The sequence below is a fragment of the Lissotriton vulgaris genome, chromosome 1_1 (genome assembly GCF_964263255.1).
Source record: "Lissotriton vulgaris chromosome 1_1, aLisVul1.2, whole genome shotgun sequence".
NCBI classification, from domain to species: Eukaryota; Metazoa; Chordata; class Amphibia; order Caudata; family Salamandridae; genus Lissotriton; species Lissotriton vulgaris.
Genome location: NC_141685.1, coordinates 418,682,679 through 418,704,361, shown reverse-complemented (window position 1 = coordinate 418,704,361; position 21,683 = coordinate 418,682,679). Strand labels below are relative to the sequence as shown.

Genomic DNA, 21,683 nt, shown 5'->3' with positions numbered 1-21,683 from the left:
TTATTTTTAATGTAATTTTGTATTTCAGTTCTGTAGTGGGTTGTGGGTTTATAGGGGAATAGGCTGGGAAGTAATTTAATTGTAATTAATGAATTATTGAAATTATTTTTGTGTATTGATAATTAATTTACAGTTAATTAATGATTAATTGGAATTTTTTCATTATTTAATAATTTTTAGTATTGAAAATTAATTGGTTGTTAATTAATTATTAATGGGTAATTCATTTTTAATAAACAATATGTATTTGTATTTATAAGTCATTCATTTTTAAATATTATATAATTGGTAATTAATTTTTATAATTTTTTTATTGGTATTGGTAATCAATTAATTTTATTAAAATATTAAATCATTACTTTCCCTACTGTTGCACTCACTGGAGTGGGAATAGTCATTTTTGCCCCTACGCTATTCAAAGCTTTCCCTACTGTTGCACTCACTAAAGTGGGAATAGTAATTTTTACCCCTACGCTATCCAACGATTTCCCTACTGTTGCACTCACTGAGTGGGAATAGTAATTTGTACCCCTACGCTATCCAATGCTTTCCCTACTGTTGCACTCTTTGGAGGGGGAACAGTAAAGTTTTCCCCTCCGCTATCCCACGCTTTCCCTAATGTTGCACTATCTGGAGTGGGAATAGTAATTTTTATCCTCCCGCTATCCAAATCGTTCTCTACTGTTGCACTCACTGGAGTGGGAATAGTAATTTTTACCCCTACACTATCCAACGCTTTCCCTACTGTTGCACTCACTGGAGTGGGAGTAGTATTTTTTATCCTCCTGCTATCCAACCCTTCCCTACTGTTGCACTCACTGGAGTGGGAATAGTAAATTTTACCCTCCCGCTATCCTTCGCTAAAAATATTGAATATTTGTTATTAATATTACGTTAATATATATATATATATATATATATATATATATATATATATATATATAATGTATTTTAAAAAAATGTATGTTTATTTTTTTAACTTACATTAATTATTTATTAATTTTAAGGTTATTTAAGTATTTTTAAGTATGTTTTAGTTAATCATATGTGTTATTCAATTAATTTTACATCGATATTTTGACTAATTGAGGGGCCGATTATGATGGCGGTAAATCCGCGACCGCCGGCCCGGCAGTCGCGGATTTACAGCCATCAGCCTTAAAGTTCCCACTGCCAAATTAGGATGGCGGTGAAAAGGGGAAAGGGACCATGGTGGACGGAAAGACCGTCTGCCGTGGTCCCGCAAGGCGGGCCTTTTCCGCCTACCTTGCAGGAACAGGTACAATGGGGCAATGGAGGCGGTGCCGTGCAGGCACCGCTGTGGGTATTAGGATGCCTGTATTTTGCGGCAGAGTTTCTGCTGCAAAAAGACAGGCAGAAAATGCCTTTGGGGGCCCGTTGAGGGCCCCAGGAGGGTTGGGGGTGGGGTGCTGCACGTGTGTGGTACCTATGGTACCCCCCTACATTTGCATGTACAAGGTGGCAGGCACTGCACGGTGCCTGCCACGTTGTACATGCAAATGTGAAACATGTATTTTTACATTGTGGCGGGGGCTGCCACCCGCCACAATGTAAACATACAGGATGCGCCCGCCAGTGTGGCAGGCGCCCGCCAGTGTGGCGGGCGCATCCTAATTCACTTCAAAGTCTTTGATACATTTTTCTTTTCATGCATATATTGTATAAACGTAGTGGTATAAGTTGGGAAAACTACTGCCTATTAACTAGGCAAATTCTATAATTTTAATGAAAGTTTTTTACATTACAGTCTTCAGAAAAAATACTTAGACTAGAATAGAGGAGGGCAGAGTGTTCTCCCTTCTTGTAATGTAAGACCTGAGCATGGCTTCAATGATCCAAACAGGTTAAACTAGTAAGGAAGTAAAAAGCTGTGGGGACTAGAAGTTTATATTTTAAGAGCAAACAAAGTTTGCTTCCAGAGATGGTCACATCTACATTAAAACAGTTGCTGTCACAAAGAAATGTAAGTATCCTTGTAGTAAAGATTGACTTTACCAAGTTAGCAAATCTCACATGTGACTAAAGACAGAACAACAGAAGGAGAATCGGAAAAAGAGTTTGAGCTGGATGGCATCAAATAGTGGCAGGTACTTCAAGGAACTTTGTAATTAGTACATGAAAGAAACTTTGTAGTATAAAAGAAAACTTAATCAAGCTTGTGAAAGTGGCAACTTTCTGTTGAGTCTCTTGTGGTAACTACAGAGTAAAAGTCATCACAGTAGCAATGATACAACCAGCTGGAAAATATGGTGATAAGGAGAAACTCTGACTTCATCTAAAACTGGAATACCAGTCACCATTGAAGATTCTTGAGACAGTTTTAATGAGAAATGAATGGGGGCACATTCAATACTTGTGTTCCATGAGAAGCTGACTTGTGCATCTGATGGTGCCAAGATAAAGGCTGAGAGTTCATTGTAATCCTCTTGTGACATGCTGAACCATGACAGCAATTGTTCAGACAGATTAACGTTGTAAATTTGGGGTTGTGCACAGAATACCTAGTTTGATAGGAGAACCTGTGTAAGGTTTTATGAAAACCACTTATTCAAATGGCCATATAATCAAACGGCTCAGAGAGTGAGCTGAAAGATGAACACAAAGCTCTTGGGCAGGCTAAAAGCTCAAAGGCCTAGAGAGAATCTTTCTCCCTTTCCACATTTGGAATGATGTCAGTGCACCAAATGTGTGTATCATTACATGCCTGATACAGGGTACTCATACTGAAGTATGGGTGATATTATGTTGAATGGGCTTAGCCTTGTGCACCTGAAGAGTTATGTATAGTCTTGCAGTTGTGCAATATTAACCTGATACTCCTTTATCTCTATCAGGAGTCTAGCCACAGATGTTGCATCAGTTCTCAAGTCAAAAGTTTGTTCCAGATTGGCAAGACAACATAAGTTAGAGAGGAGACTGATGTGGAATGGTTCCCCTGCAAATATTTAACAGATGCAGCTTGGGCCACAATAGAGCCGCTTACTCATGGACCATAGCACTTCACAATTGTTTAAGGAATGAAGCTTCAATTCACCTCAAGATCATTTCAGGTGTTAGAAGTAAAGAAGCCTTGGAAGGACAGGTGGTATTAAACTACATGACAAATTCAGGATTTGTGTTTTGCAGTTCAGGATACCACTAGGGTTCGCTACAGTGAAGTGACAATGAGAACCTCACACTGTTTGAGGTATCTTTCCATCATATGGCTCGTGAACAGTTGTATGAGAAGAGTAGATTGTGTTGGGCAGTAACATTTAAGCAACGTTATGTACTCAAGAAATTATTCTTGGTGCCAGTCTTCTAACACTCATGGCTGAAAGATGTTCTACAATGTGAGTTTTTGAGATCCGGGTAAAGGGGAAGTAAAAATAATACAAATGTCTACCAGCTGACTGAATTCCAGTCATGAGAGACCATTGCTTTATGATTTATGTAATCATATCTGAGATCTGCTACAGCTGTACATTTTTAATCTTGCGCTCAACTAAACAAAGGAAGCCCATGAAAGTCAATGGAGAAGCTGCAGTCAGGAACCAAATATTCTCTCACAAATAAAGTGAAATCAGCTGTGAGTGTCCTAAGATAATAGGTCTGTGTTGTCCATCAAATGTCCAGAGGGGAGAAAAGGGGACTATATATTAAGGCAAAGTGGGTATGTGAAATGTGTAGCAGAGCATACCATGAAGCCTCTGTGTTGCTACAGCATGTACTTTGATCATACCCTAGGAAAGATGTGCAGGCTTATAAAAAAAAAAGACTGAGGTGGTAAGAGAAATATTATTCTTAATGAAGAGTCTTCAATGTGCATACTATTATGGACAAGTATACTGACCTCTTGGTTTTGTCAAGATCAATCACTTAAATGTTTCATACCTTCCACTCAAAATCCAGCTGCTTCATGGCCCGATAAACTTCTGCCATAATGTCATAAGGCTTGCTCTGGCTGCGAATTCCAAGATGCCACTTGGACTTTTTCACAGACAGTGGTTTTGGTTTTGTAGTGTTCAAGGCATCAAGGGGACATCTAGCTTTGGGGTTGTCTGCCATTAAAGGAGGCATGCGCTCTGGGTGTGGCTTCATGCCATGGGGTATTGGCATAGTGCTATCATCCATAAAAGAGCTAGTTGGAGGGCTTGATGCGAGGTAGAACTCACTGGCTTGGTTCATAATTCTTCGATTGTCAATAATAAGATGATAGGCCACTGCCAATTGGTCCTGAGGGTCACCACAGTATAAGCTGTTCAAAACTTCGGACTCTGTACATTCAAACTTCTCACACAGCTCCTTCACTGCCTCATCATCGATTACATTAGCATCATAGGAAGGGTCTTCAGGAAACAGGTACGTGGGTAAGTCTTGTTTGAACCACTCGTGCTCTCTGCAGGAGAAGAAAAGTAGATTAAAACAATTGGTATTGATGTGATAAGCAACTCACAAAAGAGAATTTGTATTAGAATAATATTTGCTTTCATTTGTAATGTACTGATTTTAAGTGGACTGCACACTGGAAAATATATATGTCATCAGTGATGACATTTTGGATGTTGCAGTGATGTTATCAATGATGCACGGAACCTCCTGTAGGACACGGGCTTTGGCCATGGTGGCGTGGGTGTGGATGCAGAGCCTGATCCGTGGCCAAGCCTTGCTCCTAACTTCTTGAGGCTGCTCTAGTTCCTGCAGCACATAGCCTTCTGGCCGTGCAAGGTGTGTGGTTGGGCACTCATGGCTGACTGTGATGTAACAATATATAAAAGGTATCATGCTAAGTAACGCAACCCTTCTCACTTTGTAAAATGGTTAGAACATCAAAATATAGAAAGGTGTCCTAATCACTTTATTAAGGGGTTCACATATCCACATATATAAAGAGGTTCTATTGTGTTTGTGATAAAGTCATCAATAACTATAATCAAATGTTTTTTTAAAAAAATGTGCACACTGCAATGTTTAATAACATTGATTGTCATTCAATATATTTAATAAATCATTTTCATGAGAAATAAATAAACATTTCTTGAAGTCTTTTTTTCTAGAACTGTTCAAGCCACAAAATGCAACCCTAAGCAAATGGATTTTAAGAGAATATTGGCAAGGGAGGTCAAGTGATTAATTCATACATATTATTTAAGGTTTACACACTTTGATGATGTTTAACTGAGGGTCTTTTTTGCATACATTTATTCTTTATGTGAAATATAAAATTATAATATTCATTAATTTACATTACTTTAGATGCCACATCAGCACATCCACTCAATTGAATAATATTGTTTACATCATCATTGGTCTTGCAGCTGAATGAATTAAATATGATTTCTTAGATATTCATAGTTTTACCCATATGTCTGTATGGTCAAATATGCAATATGTGTTGACCGATCTTTTGAGGCTGCACTTGACTATTGCAGTTTTCCTGTTGATAATTTGGAGCATATTGTCATATTTGTACACCTGATGATATCTTTCATTCTCACTTAGATGAAATTCCCTGGATTCCAGTTTTACAAGCTTAAGAAAGTCCGCAATGCTGGCTTGTTCCATCTGCAATTATACATAGGGTGCTGTTTTGTCACTGGCATAAAGCAAAAATATGATTGTGACATTTTTAGATTGGAACACGTGCCTCTCCATTACATGTTGTTATAATGATATGAAACATACAATGCTTGATGCAATTTTGGGGTCAACAAAAATATACTTATTGATTTGTTCAGTAGATACATTTGGTGGAGCATACATTTAAGTTTATGTGCGATACAAAAACAGTTTTTGAGGCTCTCACCCTTTTTCCTGTGTTTTTAGAATGAGTATCAGAAAATTCCTTTTTTTAAATAATATTTTGTAAACCATATATTTTTTGCATTTGATGAAGGTTTGAAAAATAATTCACATAGTTAATGAATGATAAACGTGTCTATAAATGGAGCTAATAAGAGTTAGCAACTTGTGAAATGAACATTGAAAACATTGTGAAAAAGGGCGGGATGTGCCATTGTTAAAATTGATTTTAACGATCTAGCTGTTAGAAATAATGGGAAGACTATTGCACTATGTCACCTTAAAATAGAGTGTTTTGAGCCGAGGACTCAATCCCCTAACTGAAGTCACATCGCTGAAATGCTTCAGCCATTCTTTTTTGCATACGTGCACTTTGTTTGATGGTGGTCATGCAATACAATATCTGTGTCTCACACTGTTCACAGTGCTACCTCCCCTTGTGTTTATGGGATTTGTGTGGCAGTGGAAGAGGCAGAGAAGATATATATATATATATATATATATATATATATATATATATATATATATATATGCCAAAGCCTCGTAAGTCAATGATATCACGCTCTCAGACACTCAAAAACGCCAGAAATCAGCAAGGTCCAAGGGTGTTTATTAACCCCTTACGACATGTTTCGGCTTGCAGGAAGCCTTGTTCACGTAAGTTTGTGTAACGCATCTGTGCAGAGTAAATACTGCACACCAACAACAGTGAAAAGGGACACAGGTCGCAAGTCACATGACAAAAAATGGTGTCGGCCATCTTGTAATGGTCAAACTGTGTTGTTAATACATCTTAACAAACATAGTCAAAGTAAATATTTAAACAAATATTAAACAATTTCAACGTCATGATTCTCATAAACCAAGCATAATGGCGGGACATGAGCGGTTTAAATGGGCGCTCTCGTGCTGTGGCCAGGCAAATGCATGGAGATGACCACCGTGTAATGCATAAGTGATAGATAGTTCGTGATCAAATCACAGTGGCGAAGCCAGTCACTAGGTGAAATACCAGGAGTCATAACGTGCCTACAGTGTGGTACAAAGGCAAAAGATGCCAGGGATCAGTTAAGCGACCTGGTCAAAGTCAATGTTAGAAAAGTGAAGCCAATGGAGGCGTGCTCTTATCTTAACTCAGGAACGTGCAGGGAAGATGACTGGTGCAGGTGCAGTGAAGGGTCTCAATCCCAGTGAAGTTCCTGTGAATTTAAAATGACAGATGTTAAAATCTAACATGAAAAACAGCGTATACATAACGTCAATAAACTTAGATGGAAGGCGCTAGGAAAAGGAGATGGTGTACAAAGCAGATTATTATAATCTGCTTTGTACACCATCTCCTTTTCCTAGCGCCTTCCATCTAAGTTTATTGACGTTATGTATACGCTGTTTTTCATGTTAGATTTTAACATCTGTCATTTTAAATTCACAGAAACTTCACTGGGATTGAGACCCTTCACTGCACCTGCACCAGTCATCTTCACTGCACGTTCCTGAGTTAAGATAAGAGCACGCCTTCATTGGCTTCACTTTTCTAACATTGACTTTGACCAGGTCGCTTAACTGATCCCTGGCATCTTTTGCCTTTGTACCACACTGTAGGCACCTTATGACTCCTGGTATTTCACCTAGTGACTGGCTTCGCCACTGTGATTTGATCACGAACTGTCTATCACTTATGCATTACACGGTGGTCATCTCCATGCATTTGCCTGGCCACAGCACGAGAGCGCCCATTTAAACCGCTCATGTCCCGCCATTATGCTTGGTTTATGAGAATCATGACGTTGAAATTGTTTAATATTTGTTTAAATATTTACTTTGACTATGTTTGTTAAGATGTATTAACAACACAGTTTGACCATTACAAGATGGCCGACACCATTTTTTGTCATGTGACTTGCGACCTGTGTCCCTTTTCACTGTTGTTGGTGTGCAGTATTTACTCTGCACAGATGCGTTACACAAACTTACGTGAACAAGGCTTCCTGCAAGCCGAAACATGTCGTAAGGGGTTAATAAACACCCTTGGACCTTGCTGATTTCTGGCGTTTTTGAGTGTCTGAGAGCGTGATATCATTGACTTACGAGGCTTTGGCATTGAATTTACCGGCGTGCTCTGCCGGCGCTCACGCCACTTCCCACGGGGCCGACCGCAACTCTTTGGAGCAACCGAGGAGTGTGTATATATATATATATATATATATATATATATATATATATATATATATATATATATATATATATATATATATATATATACATATATATATAGCAAGAGATAGAGAAAGATAGATAGATATAGATGTATATATTACCTACTGGCAGTCGCCAGTAGGTGGTTATGGATCACTGAAATAATATCGACGGACACAATATCGACTTGCCAGAATATCGTGGACAAAATATCGACAGTCAAAATATCGAGTTTGTATCTACAAACAGGTAAGTACAAAAATATCGAGTACAAAATATCGTTAACAATAATATAGATGTAAAAAATATCGACTTTATTAAAAACAGTGTTAAATTAAATTAATATTAAATTTTAATTACTAAAATATACTTAAAACTACTTAAATTAAATTATAATAATTAAATAATAAATGAAAATAATAAAAATAATTTTTTACAATCTTATTAGTTGACCCTGAACCCTAAAAATACCCCTTTACCCAAAAACCCCAAACTGACCCTGAACCCTAAAAATACCCCTTTACCCAAAAACCCAAAACTGACCCTGAACCCTAAAAATGCCCCTTTACCCAAGAACTGAAAACTGACCCTGAACCCTAAAAATACCCCTTTACCCATGAACTGAAAACTGACCCTGAACCCTAAAAATACCCCTTTACCCATGAACTGAAAACTGACCCTGAACCCTAAAAATACCCCTTTACCCATGAACTGAAAACTGACCCTGAACCCTAAAAATACCCCTTTACCCATGAACTGAAAACTGACCCTGAACCCTAAAAATACCCCTTTACCCATGAACTGAAAACTGACCCTGAACCCTAAAAATGCCCCTTTACCCAAAAACTGAAAACTGACCCTGAACCCCAAAAATACCCCTTTACCCTAAAACTGAAAACTGACCCTGAACCCCAAAAATACCCCTTTACCCTAAAACTGAAAACTGACCCTGAACCCTAAAAATGCTCCTTTACCCAAAATGTATCAATATTATTTAATTACCAATTAATTATTAATTAACAATAACAATAAAGTAAATATATTAGAACATTAGCTGTAATTATTTTAATAATTAATATTATTTTTTCCAAATTAATTACTTAAAAATAACACAAAATTAAATATATTAAAAATTTACTCTAATTAATGTAATTAACTAATTACAAATAATTAATTAACAATTAATTACTAATACAAAATATGTTCAAAAATATATTAATTAATTAACTAATTAATATTAATTAATTATCAATTAATTATTAATTAAAAATATTAACAAACATATATTAATTAATTAATTATTATTAAATTACTTCCCACCCTATTCCCCTATAAACCCACAACCCGCTACAGAATTACATTACGCAATTATTATAAAAACAAAATTAATTTAATAAAATATTTTATAACATTAATACACACTATTCACACATATTATTACATAAAAATACACTATAAAATATTATATATTATTAAAAATTCGATATTTTTGCTATCTATATTTTATACAGTCGATATTACTTCACTTACCTGAAAAACGATATTTTTGTAGTCGATATTATGTCCAGTCGATATTTTGTCCAGTCTATATTTAAAACTCGATATTATGTCCAGTCGATATTTTGGAGTCGATATTTTGTCTGTACACCGGTGGTTATAGTTATGACCTAGTTTCCATAGGAAAAGAGTTTTTTGTTTTCTCAATATCTTTGGCACCGGTGGACGAATCTTTGTGAAATTTTCAAAACTAGTGGCCCACTCCAGTCAGCTCCTGTCTCAAACTTTTCAGAGTGATTTAACAAGCAGGGGCTGAGAAAAAAGGGGGTTCCAAAACATGTTTTCCCCATGTAATTTTCCATAGAAAACTTTCAACACAGCTACAGCCCGAACTGCTGAATGTAATTACACCAAATTTGGCAAAATGGTAGAGTTTGGTTCAGAAAGAGACCTTTTCTTTAAATGGTATAAATCCGTTCTGTATTTCCAGAGAGACTTGAAAAAGAAAATGTTTTGATAAATAGGGACACAGTGGATTCACGAACCCTCCTGAGCACAAGCTTCACTGTAATTGGCTGCCAACACTCCAAACCAGGAAATGTTGGCAGCCATCTTGTGACTCAGTAGAACTGAATCACAAGAAAAAAGTGAAACACAGTGATAAAACAAGAAAAAGGGCCAGGGAAGAAACACCCTGACCCCCCTAGAGCCAAAAAAAGCATTTTTTTTTTAAATCTTCCGAATTTGCGATGGGGTTGCGAATCCATCCGAAGAAAAAAGAAACAAAGCCAGGGCCCAGGGGCACTGAAAAAAATGCATGGGGGGCCAAAATCCCCCTGACGCTGCCCCGGGGACCAGCACCTCCCTGGGGCTTGATTTATGAGTTGCAGGAGGCACCCAGCCCCCGCGCAGCCCAGGGGGCCGCCACCTACCTGGGGCTCAGTTTAATAAACAAAAATGTGTGGGGAGGGCACGCACTGTACAATTAAAATTGGGGGTCTGTTACGGACACCCAAGCCCAGGGGACAACCACCTCCCCGGGGCTTTTTAAATAAAGGGAGGGGGCCATGCAGCCCCCTTCCTGGAGCCCTTGATGGCCCTGGGGACCGCCACCCCCCAGGGCCAGCTCCAGCAGTGTCCCAGGGTGCCCACCCCAGGGACACTGCTGTATGCTATGGCTGGGCGCTCCCGCCCTGTCATAGCAAACACTGGTTAGGATTTTGTAAGTGAGAGCAGGTTTCCTGCTCCCGCTTACAAAATCCAAACAAGATTGCTTTTCCTCAAGGGGAGCTGCATGTTAGTGTACGACCCCAAAATGTTGTACCAGGTGCTCTGCACATTTACCAAGCCTGCCGCTTGTGACAGTGCAGAAGTGCTAACCCAAAAACTGTGCGATGACACGACCGGTTTTTTCTCGGATAAAATTGATGCCATTTACCAAAAAATCTCCCAATCTAGCACATCCGTGGATGATAATGTCCCCCCTTCCAGTTTTCAGCCTGGAACAGTCGGTGCTGCCCCAGCCTCACTATCATTCATCCCTGAGATCACCTTAGACCAGGTCAACTCTCTGATTGGGACCATTAAGTCAGGCAGCCCAGTAGACCTCGTACCTGCCCGGGTCATGCACCTCATTGGGAGTGTCCTCAGCCCCTGCATTCGGACGGTGATCAACCGCTCCCTATCTGAGGGGCTGGTCCCCTGGATGTGGAAGGAGGCCATAGTTAAGCCTATCAGGAAGAACACCGCCATCCCTTGGTCAGACATGACCAACCTGAGGCCAATCTCCCTTCTGCCATTCATCGGCAAATTGACGGAGAAGCATGTCAATCACCATCTCTCCTCCTTCATTGAGCAGACAGGCAGCTTAGACCATTCTCAGTCCGGGTTCAGGCCTAGGCACGGTACTGAGACCGCCCTCCTCTCCGTTACGGATGCCATACGCATGTCCCTGGATAGAGGGCTGTCTGTGGTGTTGGTGCTGCTGGACTTGTCCGCAGCATTCGACACCATATCCCACGCCATTCTCCTTACCAGATTAAAGGAGACAGGCATTGACAAATCCGCCCTGGCATGGTTTACCAGCTTTCTTTCAGAGCAGACTCAGACGGTGAACATGGGCTCCTTTAGTTCCACCTCGGCTAACATCATCAGAGGAGTCCCGCAGGGCTCATGTCTTAGCCCTACGTTGTTTAACGTATATGTCTCCTCTCTGGCCAACATGACAAGGTCCTTTGGGTTCATGCCTATCTCCTACGCTGACGACACGCAGCTGCTGTTTACTTTTAAGACCTTTACTCCTGAGATTAGACAAGCTTTCTCTAACGGCATGACTGCAATCGCCAGCTGGATGACCAAAAACTTTCTACAGTGCAATGTAGGAAAGTCTGAGGTCATGTTATTCGGAGAGGCGAGAATCCTCTGGACCCCAGACTGGTGGCCTCCAAGTTTGGGACAGGCCCCGCTCCCCAAACAGGTAGTAAAGAACCTGGGGGTGCGTCTAGACCAGGACCTCACCCTTTTTCACCATGCCAGCACCACTGCAGGGTCCTGCTTCCACATTATCTGCCTCCTTCGGAAGGTGTTTCCCCTTCTACCTGACGATACCCGGAAGACCCTGGTCCAGGCCCTCGTTTTGAGCCGCCTGGACTATTGTAATGGCTTACTCCTAGCTGCCAATGAGGGAGTGCTTAATAAACTACAGGTGGTGCAGAACACCGCAGCACGGCTGGTGACCAACACCCCCCCCAGAACACCGTCCCTCCCCCTCCTTAAGGCCCTTCATTGGCTTCCTATCCGGAAACGGATAGAATTCAAGATCAGCTGTGTGATACACAAAAGTTTACACAATCTGGGACCACATTACTTGACAGACAAATTTGTCTACCACCGTCCATCCCGTATCCTCAGGTCCTCCAATCAACAGCTGCTTCAGGTTCCTAGACATTATAAGACCAGACAGGGAGGCCGTGCCCTATCCATCATGGGTCCTCGTCTATGGAACAATCTCCCCCTCTCCCTCAGAGAATGCCAGAGTCACACAGCTTTCAGGAAACGCCTAAAGACTGTACTATTCTAGGAGGAGCTCCTCGACCTGTTCACCTCACAGCACCGCGCGGAGATACACCTTCGGGTGTGATGCCGGCGCGTAACAAGCCTACAAATAAATAAATAAATAAGGGGCAAGGCCTTGGACCACCTCTCTGCAACGCAGCTCTGTGGCGCTTACTGGAGGTACCTGGTGGGCTAGTTGCCCCCCAGGGACCCTCAGGTTTCAAGGGGAATTATTCCCCTAACTTAAAACCTGCCGGGGGAGCGTTTGCACAGTGAGGAAGGGAGGGGGTGTGACTGATGTGACATTTGTGTACTTATCCAATCACTTCACCCAAACCGAAGCACTTATAAATTCACCATGCACTCTCCTTGCAGTATTCTAATCATCCAGTCAGTACTCATGCAATGACTCATGCACCAGCTCATGCACTGCTACAATACCCTGGGCACTACCCATGCAGTCCAGCTATCGCCTTGTCAGTACCCATGCACTCCGTCAATCACCCAGCCAGCACCATGTACTTATCCAATCACTCCACCAAAACCCAAGCACTTATAAATTCACCATGCACTCTCCTTGCAATACTCTAATCTTCCAGTCAGTACCCATGTACTCATGGAATGGCCCAGGCACTACACATGCACTGCTACAATCCCATAAGCACTTCCCACCACCATCTAACCTCTAACCACCTACACACTACTGATTCACTCCTCCAATTACCCAGGTAGTACTCATGCATTCCAGAAATCCCTCTGTCACAACCCATGCACTCCTCCAATCATCCAACCAGCACTATGTACTTATCCAATCACTCAGCCAAAACTCAAGCAGTTATAAAATCACCATGCACTGTCCTTGCAACACTCTAACCATCCAGTCACTACCCATGTACTCATGCAATTATTATTATTATTGTTATGTTTCTTATATAGCGCCTGAATCGGCCCCCGAAGGGGTATCTCCGCGCTTGCCTTGGCAACCCGTCCTGGCTTTTCCCTGTGAGATAGCCCCTACAGGGCATCCCCAAGGTGAAAGCCAGGCATCCCGCCGCGGGGGGCCCGTTGTGGAGATTAAGCAAGCTTAATGCCTAGAGTTGCAGAGTGTGAACCCATGATTAGGTCAGGCACCAAAGCGAGAATTATCGAGTCCATGGACATTTGAGCTCAAGACCCTGCCGCGTCGGGATTGAACCCTGGTCCCGGGTCTGACCTCTGCTTCAGGGTCCGCCTTCTCTAACCAGTGAGCCACACTTCTCCCAGTCATTAACACGTGCACTGCTGCAATCCATTGAGAACTACCTATGCAGTCCAGTAATCTCCCTGGTACTACCTATGCAGTCCTCCAATCATCCAGCCAGACCGATGTCCTTATCCAATCACTGGGCCAAAACCCAAGCACTTATAAATTCACCTTGCAGTCTTCTCACAGTACTTTAATCGTCCAGTCATTACCCATGAGTCATGCAATGATCCAGGCACTAACACATGCACTGCTACAATCCCTGTGTACTACTCATGCAGTCCCTAACCAACCTACACACTTCTCATTTGTTCCTTCAATTCCCCTGGTAGTACCCATGAAGTCCAGCAATCACCCTGTCACTCCCTGCGCTTTCCTCCAGTCACCCAGCTACTACCATGTACTAATCCAAACACTTTACCAATGCCCAACACTTATAAATTCACTCAAGCACTCTCCTTGCAGTATTCTAATCTTTCAGTCAGTAGCTATGTACTTATGCAATGAACCAGGCACTAACTGATCACTGTTACAATCCCATATGCCCCACACATACAGTCCTGTATCTACTTGCACACTTCTTATTTGCTCCTTCAATTCCCCAGGTAGTACCCGTGCAGTCCCGCAATCACACTGCCACTCCCTGTACACTCCTCCAGTCACCCAGCCACTACCATGTACTAATCCAAACACTCCTCCAATACCCAAGCACTTATAAATTCGCCATGCACTCTCCTTGCACCCAGTCACTGACACATGCACTGCTGCAATACCCAGAGGACTACCTTTGCAGTCGAGTAATCCACCTGGTACTACCTATGCAGTCCTCCAATCACCAGCCAATCCTATGTGCTCATCCAATCACTGCGCAAAAACCCAAGCACTTATAAATTTACCATGCACTCTCCTTGTAGCACTCTAAGTATCCAGTCACCACGCATGTAGTCATGCAATGACTCAGGCATTATCTCATGGCAAATACAGAGGAGGTCATGCTAATCACAGGGGTACCCCAAAGCATAGTATCTCCTGGTGTATGTAGGTGTTTTCACTGTATTCTAAGTGTCTTTCAGGATAGCACTGGCATCTACGTCTTGTTAGTCAGAGTCAGTTACCACCAGTACCTATCAGCAAAAAGTTGGGGGCACAAGAGGACTTTATGCTCCTCTGTTGGTTTTTTTCTAAACATCTCTTCTTCTTCCTGCACTTTTCTCCATCTTTCTGGACTTCAGTTGGCTCTTTCTGCATTTATCTTGCTTCTTTCTTCACATATCCTACCTTTGAAGGCATAGTTAGAAATTAGCATTTAAAAAAACTTTGAAATTCACTGAAAAATACATAGGTTTCAGGGACGTTATAGTTAGAAATTAGCATTTAAAAAACCTTAGGAATTCACTGGAAAAACCATAGGTTTCAGGGACGTTATAGTTAGTTGGAGATTTCACTCGTACAAAACCATAGAAATTCGGCCGTTATAGTTAGTAGACCTATTTATAACTCGCGCCCCTGCAATGCACTTCTGATGACGTCGCATATTACTTCACTCATGACATGCTCAGTGACATCACTGATGACATCACTGATGGCATCTCAAATGACATCACTGATGATGTTATCCTCATGATCATCTGATGCACCTCCTCATCCAAAATATAACATTTTATACACCCACTCTAAAATACATACCACCAATATTGAAATCATAGACAGAACAATAGCAGTTAGTACATATCTGCTCAGTGATTCATACGTCTACACACACATCCACCCACTAACCCATAGTCACTCGTACCCAGTCATTCATCTATACAACCACTGATATATCTACTCATACACCCATATAGACACTCCCCCTGCCAGTCACCCAAAGAGATACTTATACACCTGTTCAGTCATTCAAAGAAACTATCACACACCCAATTCCTTGCTTATACAGTCATTCACACACCACCACATTTATTTATAGAGCTAATCAATCAATCAATCAATCATGACACTTGTGTAGCGCGCTACTCACCCGGAAGGGTCTCAAGGCGCTTGGGGAAGGGGTTCGCTACTGCTCGAACAGCCAGGTCTTCAGTTGCTTTCTGAAGGAGAGGTGGTCCTGGGTCAGCCGAAAGTGGATGGGGAGGGAGTTCCATGTCTTGGCCACCAGGTAGGAGAAGGATCTGCCTCCGGCGGTGGCTCTTCGGATGCGTGGTACGGCAGCGAGGGCGAGACTAGCAGACCGTAGCTGGGGGGTGGGTGTGGGGAAGGTCAGGCGGTCGTTGAGGTACTTGGGGCCCAGGTCGTGGAGAGACTTGTGTGCGTCGGTGAGGAGCCTGAACGTGATCCTCTTGTTGACGGGGAGCCAGTGCAGGTCCTTCAGGTGGCCGGAGATGTGGTTGCGTCGGGGGATGTCCAGGATGAGTCGGGCGGAGGCGTTCTGGATGCGTTGGAGTCTTTTCTGTAGCTTGGCTGTCGTTCCAGCGTAGAGGGTGTTTCCGTAGTCCAGTCGGCTGGTGACGAAGGCCTGGGTGACCGTCTTCCTGGTTTCGGTCGGGATCCATCGGAAGATCTTGCGGAGCATGCGGAGGGTGTGAAAGCATGAAGAGGAGATGGCGTTGACTTGTCTGGTCATCGAGAGGGAGGAGTCTAGGATGAATCCCAGGTTGCGCGCGTGGTCTGTAGGCTTGAGGGCGGTGCCCAGGGCTGGGGGCCACCAGGAGTCGTCCCAGGCGGAGGGTGATGGTCCCAGGATGAGGACTTCCATCTTGTCTGAGTTCAGTTTCAGGCGGCTGTTCTTCATCCACTCGGCGACGTCTTTCATCCCTTCGTGGAGGCTGGTTCTGGCGGTGTCAGGGTCTCTGGTGAAGGAGAGGATCAGCTGGGTGTCGTCGGCGTAGGAGATGATATTGAGGTTGTGTTGGCATGCGATGGTGGCGAGAGGTCTCATGTAGATACTAACACATACTTACACTCTTAAACAATCACTCATAGAAACACACACTCATCCATACAGATACTCTTGCAATCATTCACTCTCACGTATAGTCATTTATATATTCCAACACTCACATATACTGCTTTAAAACATATGTAGTTACTCCCACATGCACCACTGAGACATCCATTCACTCACCAACACATCCAAACACACACTCACCCACCCATACAGCTGTTTCCATATATACTGTTGAAGCTACACACCCAGTGAAACAACCACTCACATATTTATTTAAGTATTTATTTATTTATTGGGCTTCTAAAGCGCGACAGCTACCCAAAAAGGGTTTCCCGGCGATGAAAGATGAGCAGATCATAAAACTCAGAGGAGAGGCAGAAGCAAGTCACTGATTAAAAAGCCATGTTTTTATGTCTCTGCTTAAATGGATGTAATGAGATTCCAAGCGAAAATTCAGAGGGAGAGAATTCCAAAGCTTGGGACCCAATAGGGAGAACGATCTTCCCCCGATCCTAGCTCGGCGCACTTTGGGCTCACAGAAAAGGCCTTGCAATGAAGATCTCAGGCATCGAGCCATTGTGTAGGTGTGCACGAGGGCTTGTAAGTATCTGGGGGCATTGCCCCATTTGATTCTGTCCATAAGGCTCAGTGTCTTAAATTTGACTCTGTTTTCAATTCTTAGCCAATGGAGTGCCTTAAGATGACCGCACATGCGTTCCCTTCTGTGACACTTGCACAGTAGTCTTGCAGTGGCATTCTGCACAATTTGAAGGCGTCTCATGACAGCCTGTGATGACCCCAAGTAGAGGACATTTCCGTAGTCTAAATGGGAGGTGATTAGAGCGTTGACCACAGACTTCTGTGTGTCGTCAGGCAACATCCAGATGATTTTCCTGAGCCACCTCAGAATGGTGAAACAGGTAGATGTTAAGTTAGTGACTTGGGGCTCCATGGTTAGGCCATTTTCGATGATAATGTCCAGATTGCGTACTTGGTGCGACGGAGTGGGTAAGGAACCCATTTCAGAGGGACAGTGTCTTGGGTTCCAGAGATTCTGATTTGAACCCAGTATTAAAACCTCCGTTTTACTACCATTCAGTTTGAGCAGATTGTCACTCATCCAAGTTGCGATTTTCCTAAGGCCTAACTGCAGGAGAGAGGAGGAGTCCTGATCTCCGTTAGAGAGTGAAAAAACAATCTGCAAATCATCCGCATAGGTGAACATGTTTAGACCTGCCGCTTCGGCTATCTGGGCGAGAGGGGTTACGTATAGGTTGAAAAGCACAGGACTCAACACCGAGCCATGAGGGACTCCATAGGGGGATAGATGGACATTTGAGGCCGAGGTGTTAAAAGTGATCTGAAATTTCCTTAGTGTCAAAAATGATGCTATCTATGCACATATATACATACATATATATATAACAAATTTGGATACCAGTAATGAGGAAGAAACAATCACTGAATCTGAAGTAGCACCACAAAAAGGAGCGGGTTTAACTGGTATGAAAGTTCCTTCTAAATTCTATCCTCAGCTACCACAGGGAAACAAAATAGATCTTTTTCAAGAGGCTGTGATTAAAGATATGTACAAGATCAAAGGCACCAAATATAAAGATAGTTTATCCAAAGAAGAAAGGATTGCATTGAAAAACCTGACGGATGACAAAACAATAACTTTGAAAGTAGCCGACAAGGGCGGAAATATTGTTGTACTAAATACAAAGGACTATGTTGCAGAGGCACATCTTCAATTGAAAAATACAAAATACTTTAGAAAATTGGAAATGAATCCAAGGAAAGTTTTCAAGGAAAAACTTGATCAGAAACTCAAAATCTGGAAGGAGCAAAATCTTATTGACTTGGCTGAAATGAAATTCTTAACTACTGAACATCCAAAAACAGCGACAATTTACTTTCTCCCTAAGGTACACAAAAACCCACTAAGACCACCAGGGAGACCAATCGTGTCATCAAAAGGATCACTAATGGAACCGGTGGCTAACTACATAGACTTCTTCTTGATGCCGTTTGTAATTAATCTGAGCTTGTATTTAAAAGATACAACAGACCTCTTAAAACATCTTGAGGACCTACCGTGGCAATCAAACTATCTATTGGTAACAATGGACGTTGTATCTTTGTATACAAATATAGACAATGACATTGGTTTAAATGCATGTGCATTTTTCTTGAAGGAGCGTGATATTCAGTTTAATCGACACAATCAAATGTTGATTGACATGGTGGAGATGTGTTTGACACAAAATGTCTTCCTCTTTGGAGAAGAAATTTATCAGCAGATCCATGGATGTGCCATGGGTTTTTCCTTCAGCCCAGCATACGCCTGCATCACCTTGGGGTGGTGGGAGCAACAGGTTGCTTGGCATACTGACAATGACATCTTTGTAGAAAAAATTGCCAAATGGACAAGATACATAGATGATCTTCTAATAAACTGGGAAGGAACAAGACAAGAATTTGAAGACTATTTCCAAATTCTAAATTCCTCTACATCGAATATAAGGTTCACCTACAAGATCGGTAGTGAAAGAGCAACTTTCTTAGACACAGAAATTTATATTCAAGATGACAAGGTGGCGACAACTCTCCATAGGAAAGAAACAGCAACTAACTCTATCTTACATTTTGAAAGTTTTCACAAACCATCAGTGAAAGAAAACATACCGTATGGGGAATTCCTCAGACTGAGAAGAATATGTTCTGAGGAAGAAGAATGGATAAAAACGAGCAAAACAATGGCCCAGAGATTTAAGAACAGAGGATACAACAAATATGTAATAAACAAAGGATGGCAAAGAGCAAACTCAAGGAAATGCAAAGATTCCTTGTTGACTAAACAGAAAACAAAAAACATCGCCAACACCCAAATATCTGAAGAAAAGAAGGTGCGACTGATCCTAGATTACTCTATGGAATCCAAACAAATTGTAAATATATTGAGGAAGAACTGGAAATTATTACAATTAGACCAAACAACAGGAAAAATAATGGGCAACCATCCCCTAGTCACATTCCGGAGAGCAAGAAATTTGAAAGACAGACTGATACAAAGTCACTTTCAAGACCACACGAAAAAGAAGAAAGGAATTCAAAGGTTGAATACAAAAGGATTTATGAAATGTCAACACTGCAAGGTTTGTCAAATTGCTATAAATAAAAAGGAAGTAATGCTACCCAACAAAAAGATGTGGCAAATAAGACAACTGATTGATTGCAAGAGCACCCATGTTGTATATGTGATCGAATGTCCGTGCTCCTTAAAGTACATTGGCAGCACAAAAAAAAAAAAAAAAGGAGTTCAAGAAGAGCATTCTGGAACACATTAGAGCGACAATAAACACAGACAGGAGTAATGCTGTAGCAAAGCACATGGAGATGGCTCACAATAGTGATTGGAAACTCCTTAAGACATATGCTCTTGAATGCATTTTACCACATGAAAGGGGTGGTGATCAGGAGAAACAACTTAGATGCAGAGAATCGAGACAAATCTTACATTTTCGAACAATGACCCCGTGGGGTTTAAACCAGAGTGAAGAACTTTATGTACATTTATAAATCCGAGTTATTATCCTTTCTTTTTCGGGGGTTGTATTACAAAGATGAAATCCTTAAATGAAGAAATGAGACAACAGAGTAAACATCAGGTTTTTTAATGAGATATAAATTTATTTGAATGTAGTTTAGAAAATAAATGCTTTTTCTTTCTTGAATTTATGGAATGCATAAAAATATGTCATTAATTTAGGGCCTTTCTAACACTTGATAAATGATACAGTCAATGCTTATCAATAAGCAGTATGGACATCATGGTAAGTTTGAAATTGGTAAAAGTGTCTAAATACTACAATATGTAATTTCCACCTTATGTAGAATGTAATAGCCCACCGGAGGGCTTGATCACATCTTGATTATTAAATGATAAAGGTACCACAAGCAGCAGTATGATGAAAAAGTAAGCCCACCGGAGGGCGTGATTGCTTATTTCAAATCGTTTGCCAAAACAATAATTGTGGATAAGCTCACTTAGGAAGTGGAAACAAGACGATGTATATAGAATGTGTCCATACTTTTGAACTGCAATATGGTTGAAAGAATTGAATTAGTAGATTTATGTAAAGCCTCAATGTGTTAATTATATGTACATAATTTTGCATGACAAACCAAAAAGCGTCAAATAATTTTCACAAAAAAAACGACATTTCCCAACTCACTTCCTGTGTGTAAACAGGAAGTGATGTCAGCATCATTTGTGTTCTGGCAGTTCCTGAAGGATTATAGGATATTCTTGCACAATGGTTACCTTACCGTGAACAAGCAACTGTGTGTTGTGAAACGCGTTGGTTGTAGCTATATATGCTGATACCTTGATAAATAAATCTGGAAGATTGGGAAGAAACTCCTTGTGAGTGCGAACTTTTTCTCTTTTTCGAAGGGATTTGTGCAAAATTTAAAAAAAGCAGGGCTCTGCTTAGTAGTTCGACACCGGTGGAGAGAGTGCCATTGGACCGCGAAATCTGTGAGCCAAGCTGTGGGATATATTTATATATATATATATATATATATACATATATATGTATATATATATATATATATATATATATATATATATATATATATATATATATATATATATATATATATACATATATATGTATATATATATTCACTGAAAAACCATAGGTTATAGACCATATATAGTTAGGAATTAGCATTTACAAAACCATGAAAATTCAATGAAAAAACCATGGGTTATAGAGCATATATAGTTAGGGATTAGCATTTACAAAACCTTATTTTACTCACACAAAACCAATGAAATTCCATATATAGTTAGTTGCACTAACTATATATCGCGCAGCCGTAATCCACTGCTGATGATGTCACATATTACATCATTCATGACATGGTCAGTGACATCAC

The 21,683-nt window shown here is 41.1% G+C and overlaps 1 protein-coding gene across 1 annotated transcript in view; it reads right to left on the bottom strand.

Moving 5' to 3' along the window:
- The window catches only part of PRKAA2 (protein kinase AMP-activated catalytic subunit alpha 2), a 260,253-nt gene that overhangs the window by 58,885 nt on the left and 179,685 nt on the right, over positions 1 to 21,683 (bottom strand). Inside the window, exon 7 of the mRNA XM_086952736.1 lies at positions 3,895 to 4,399. Coding sequence (XP_086808862.1) covers positions 3,895 to 4,399 — 505 coding nt within the window. The remainder of the gene's footprint in view (positions 1 to 3,894; positions 4,400 to 21,683) is intronic.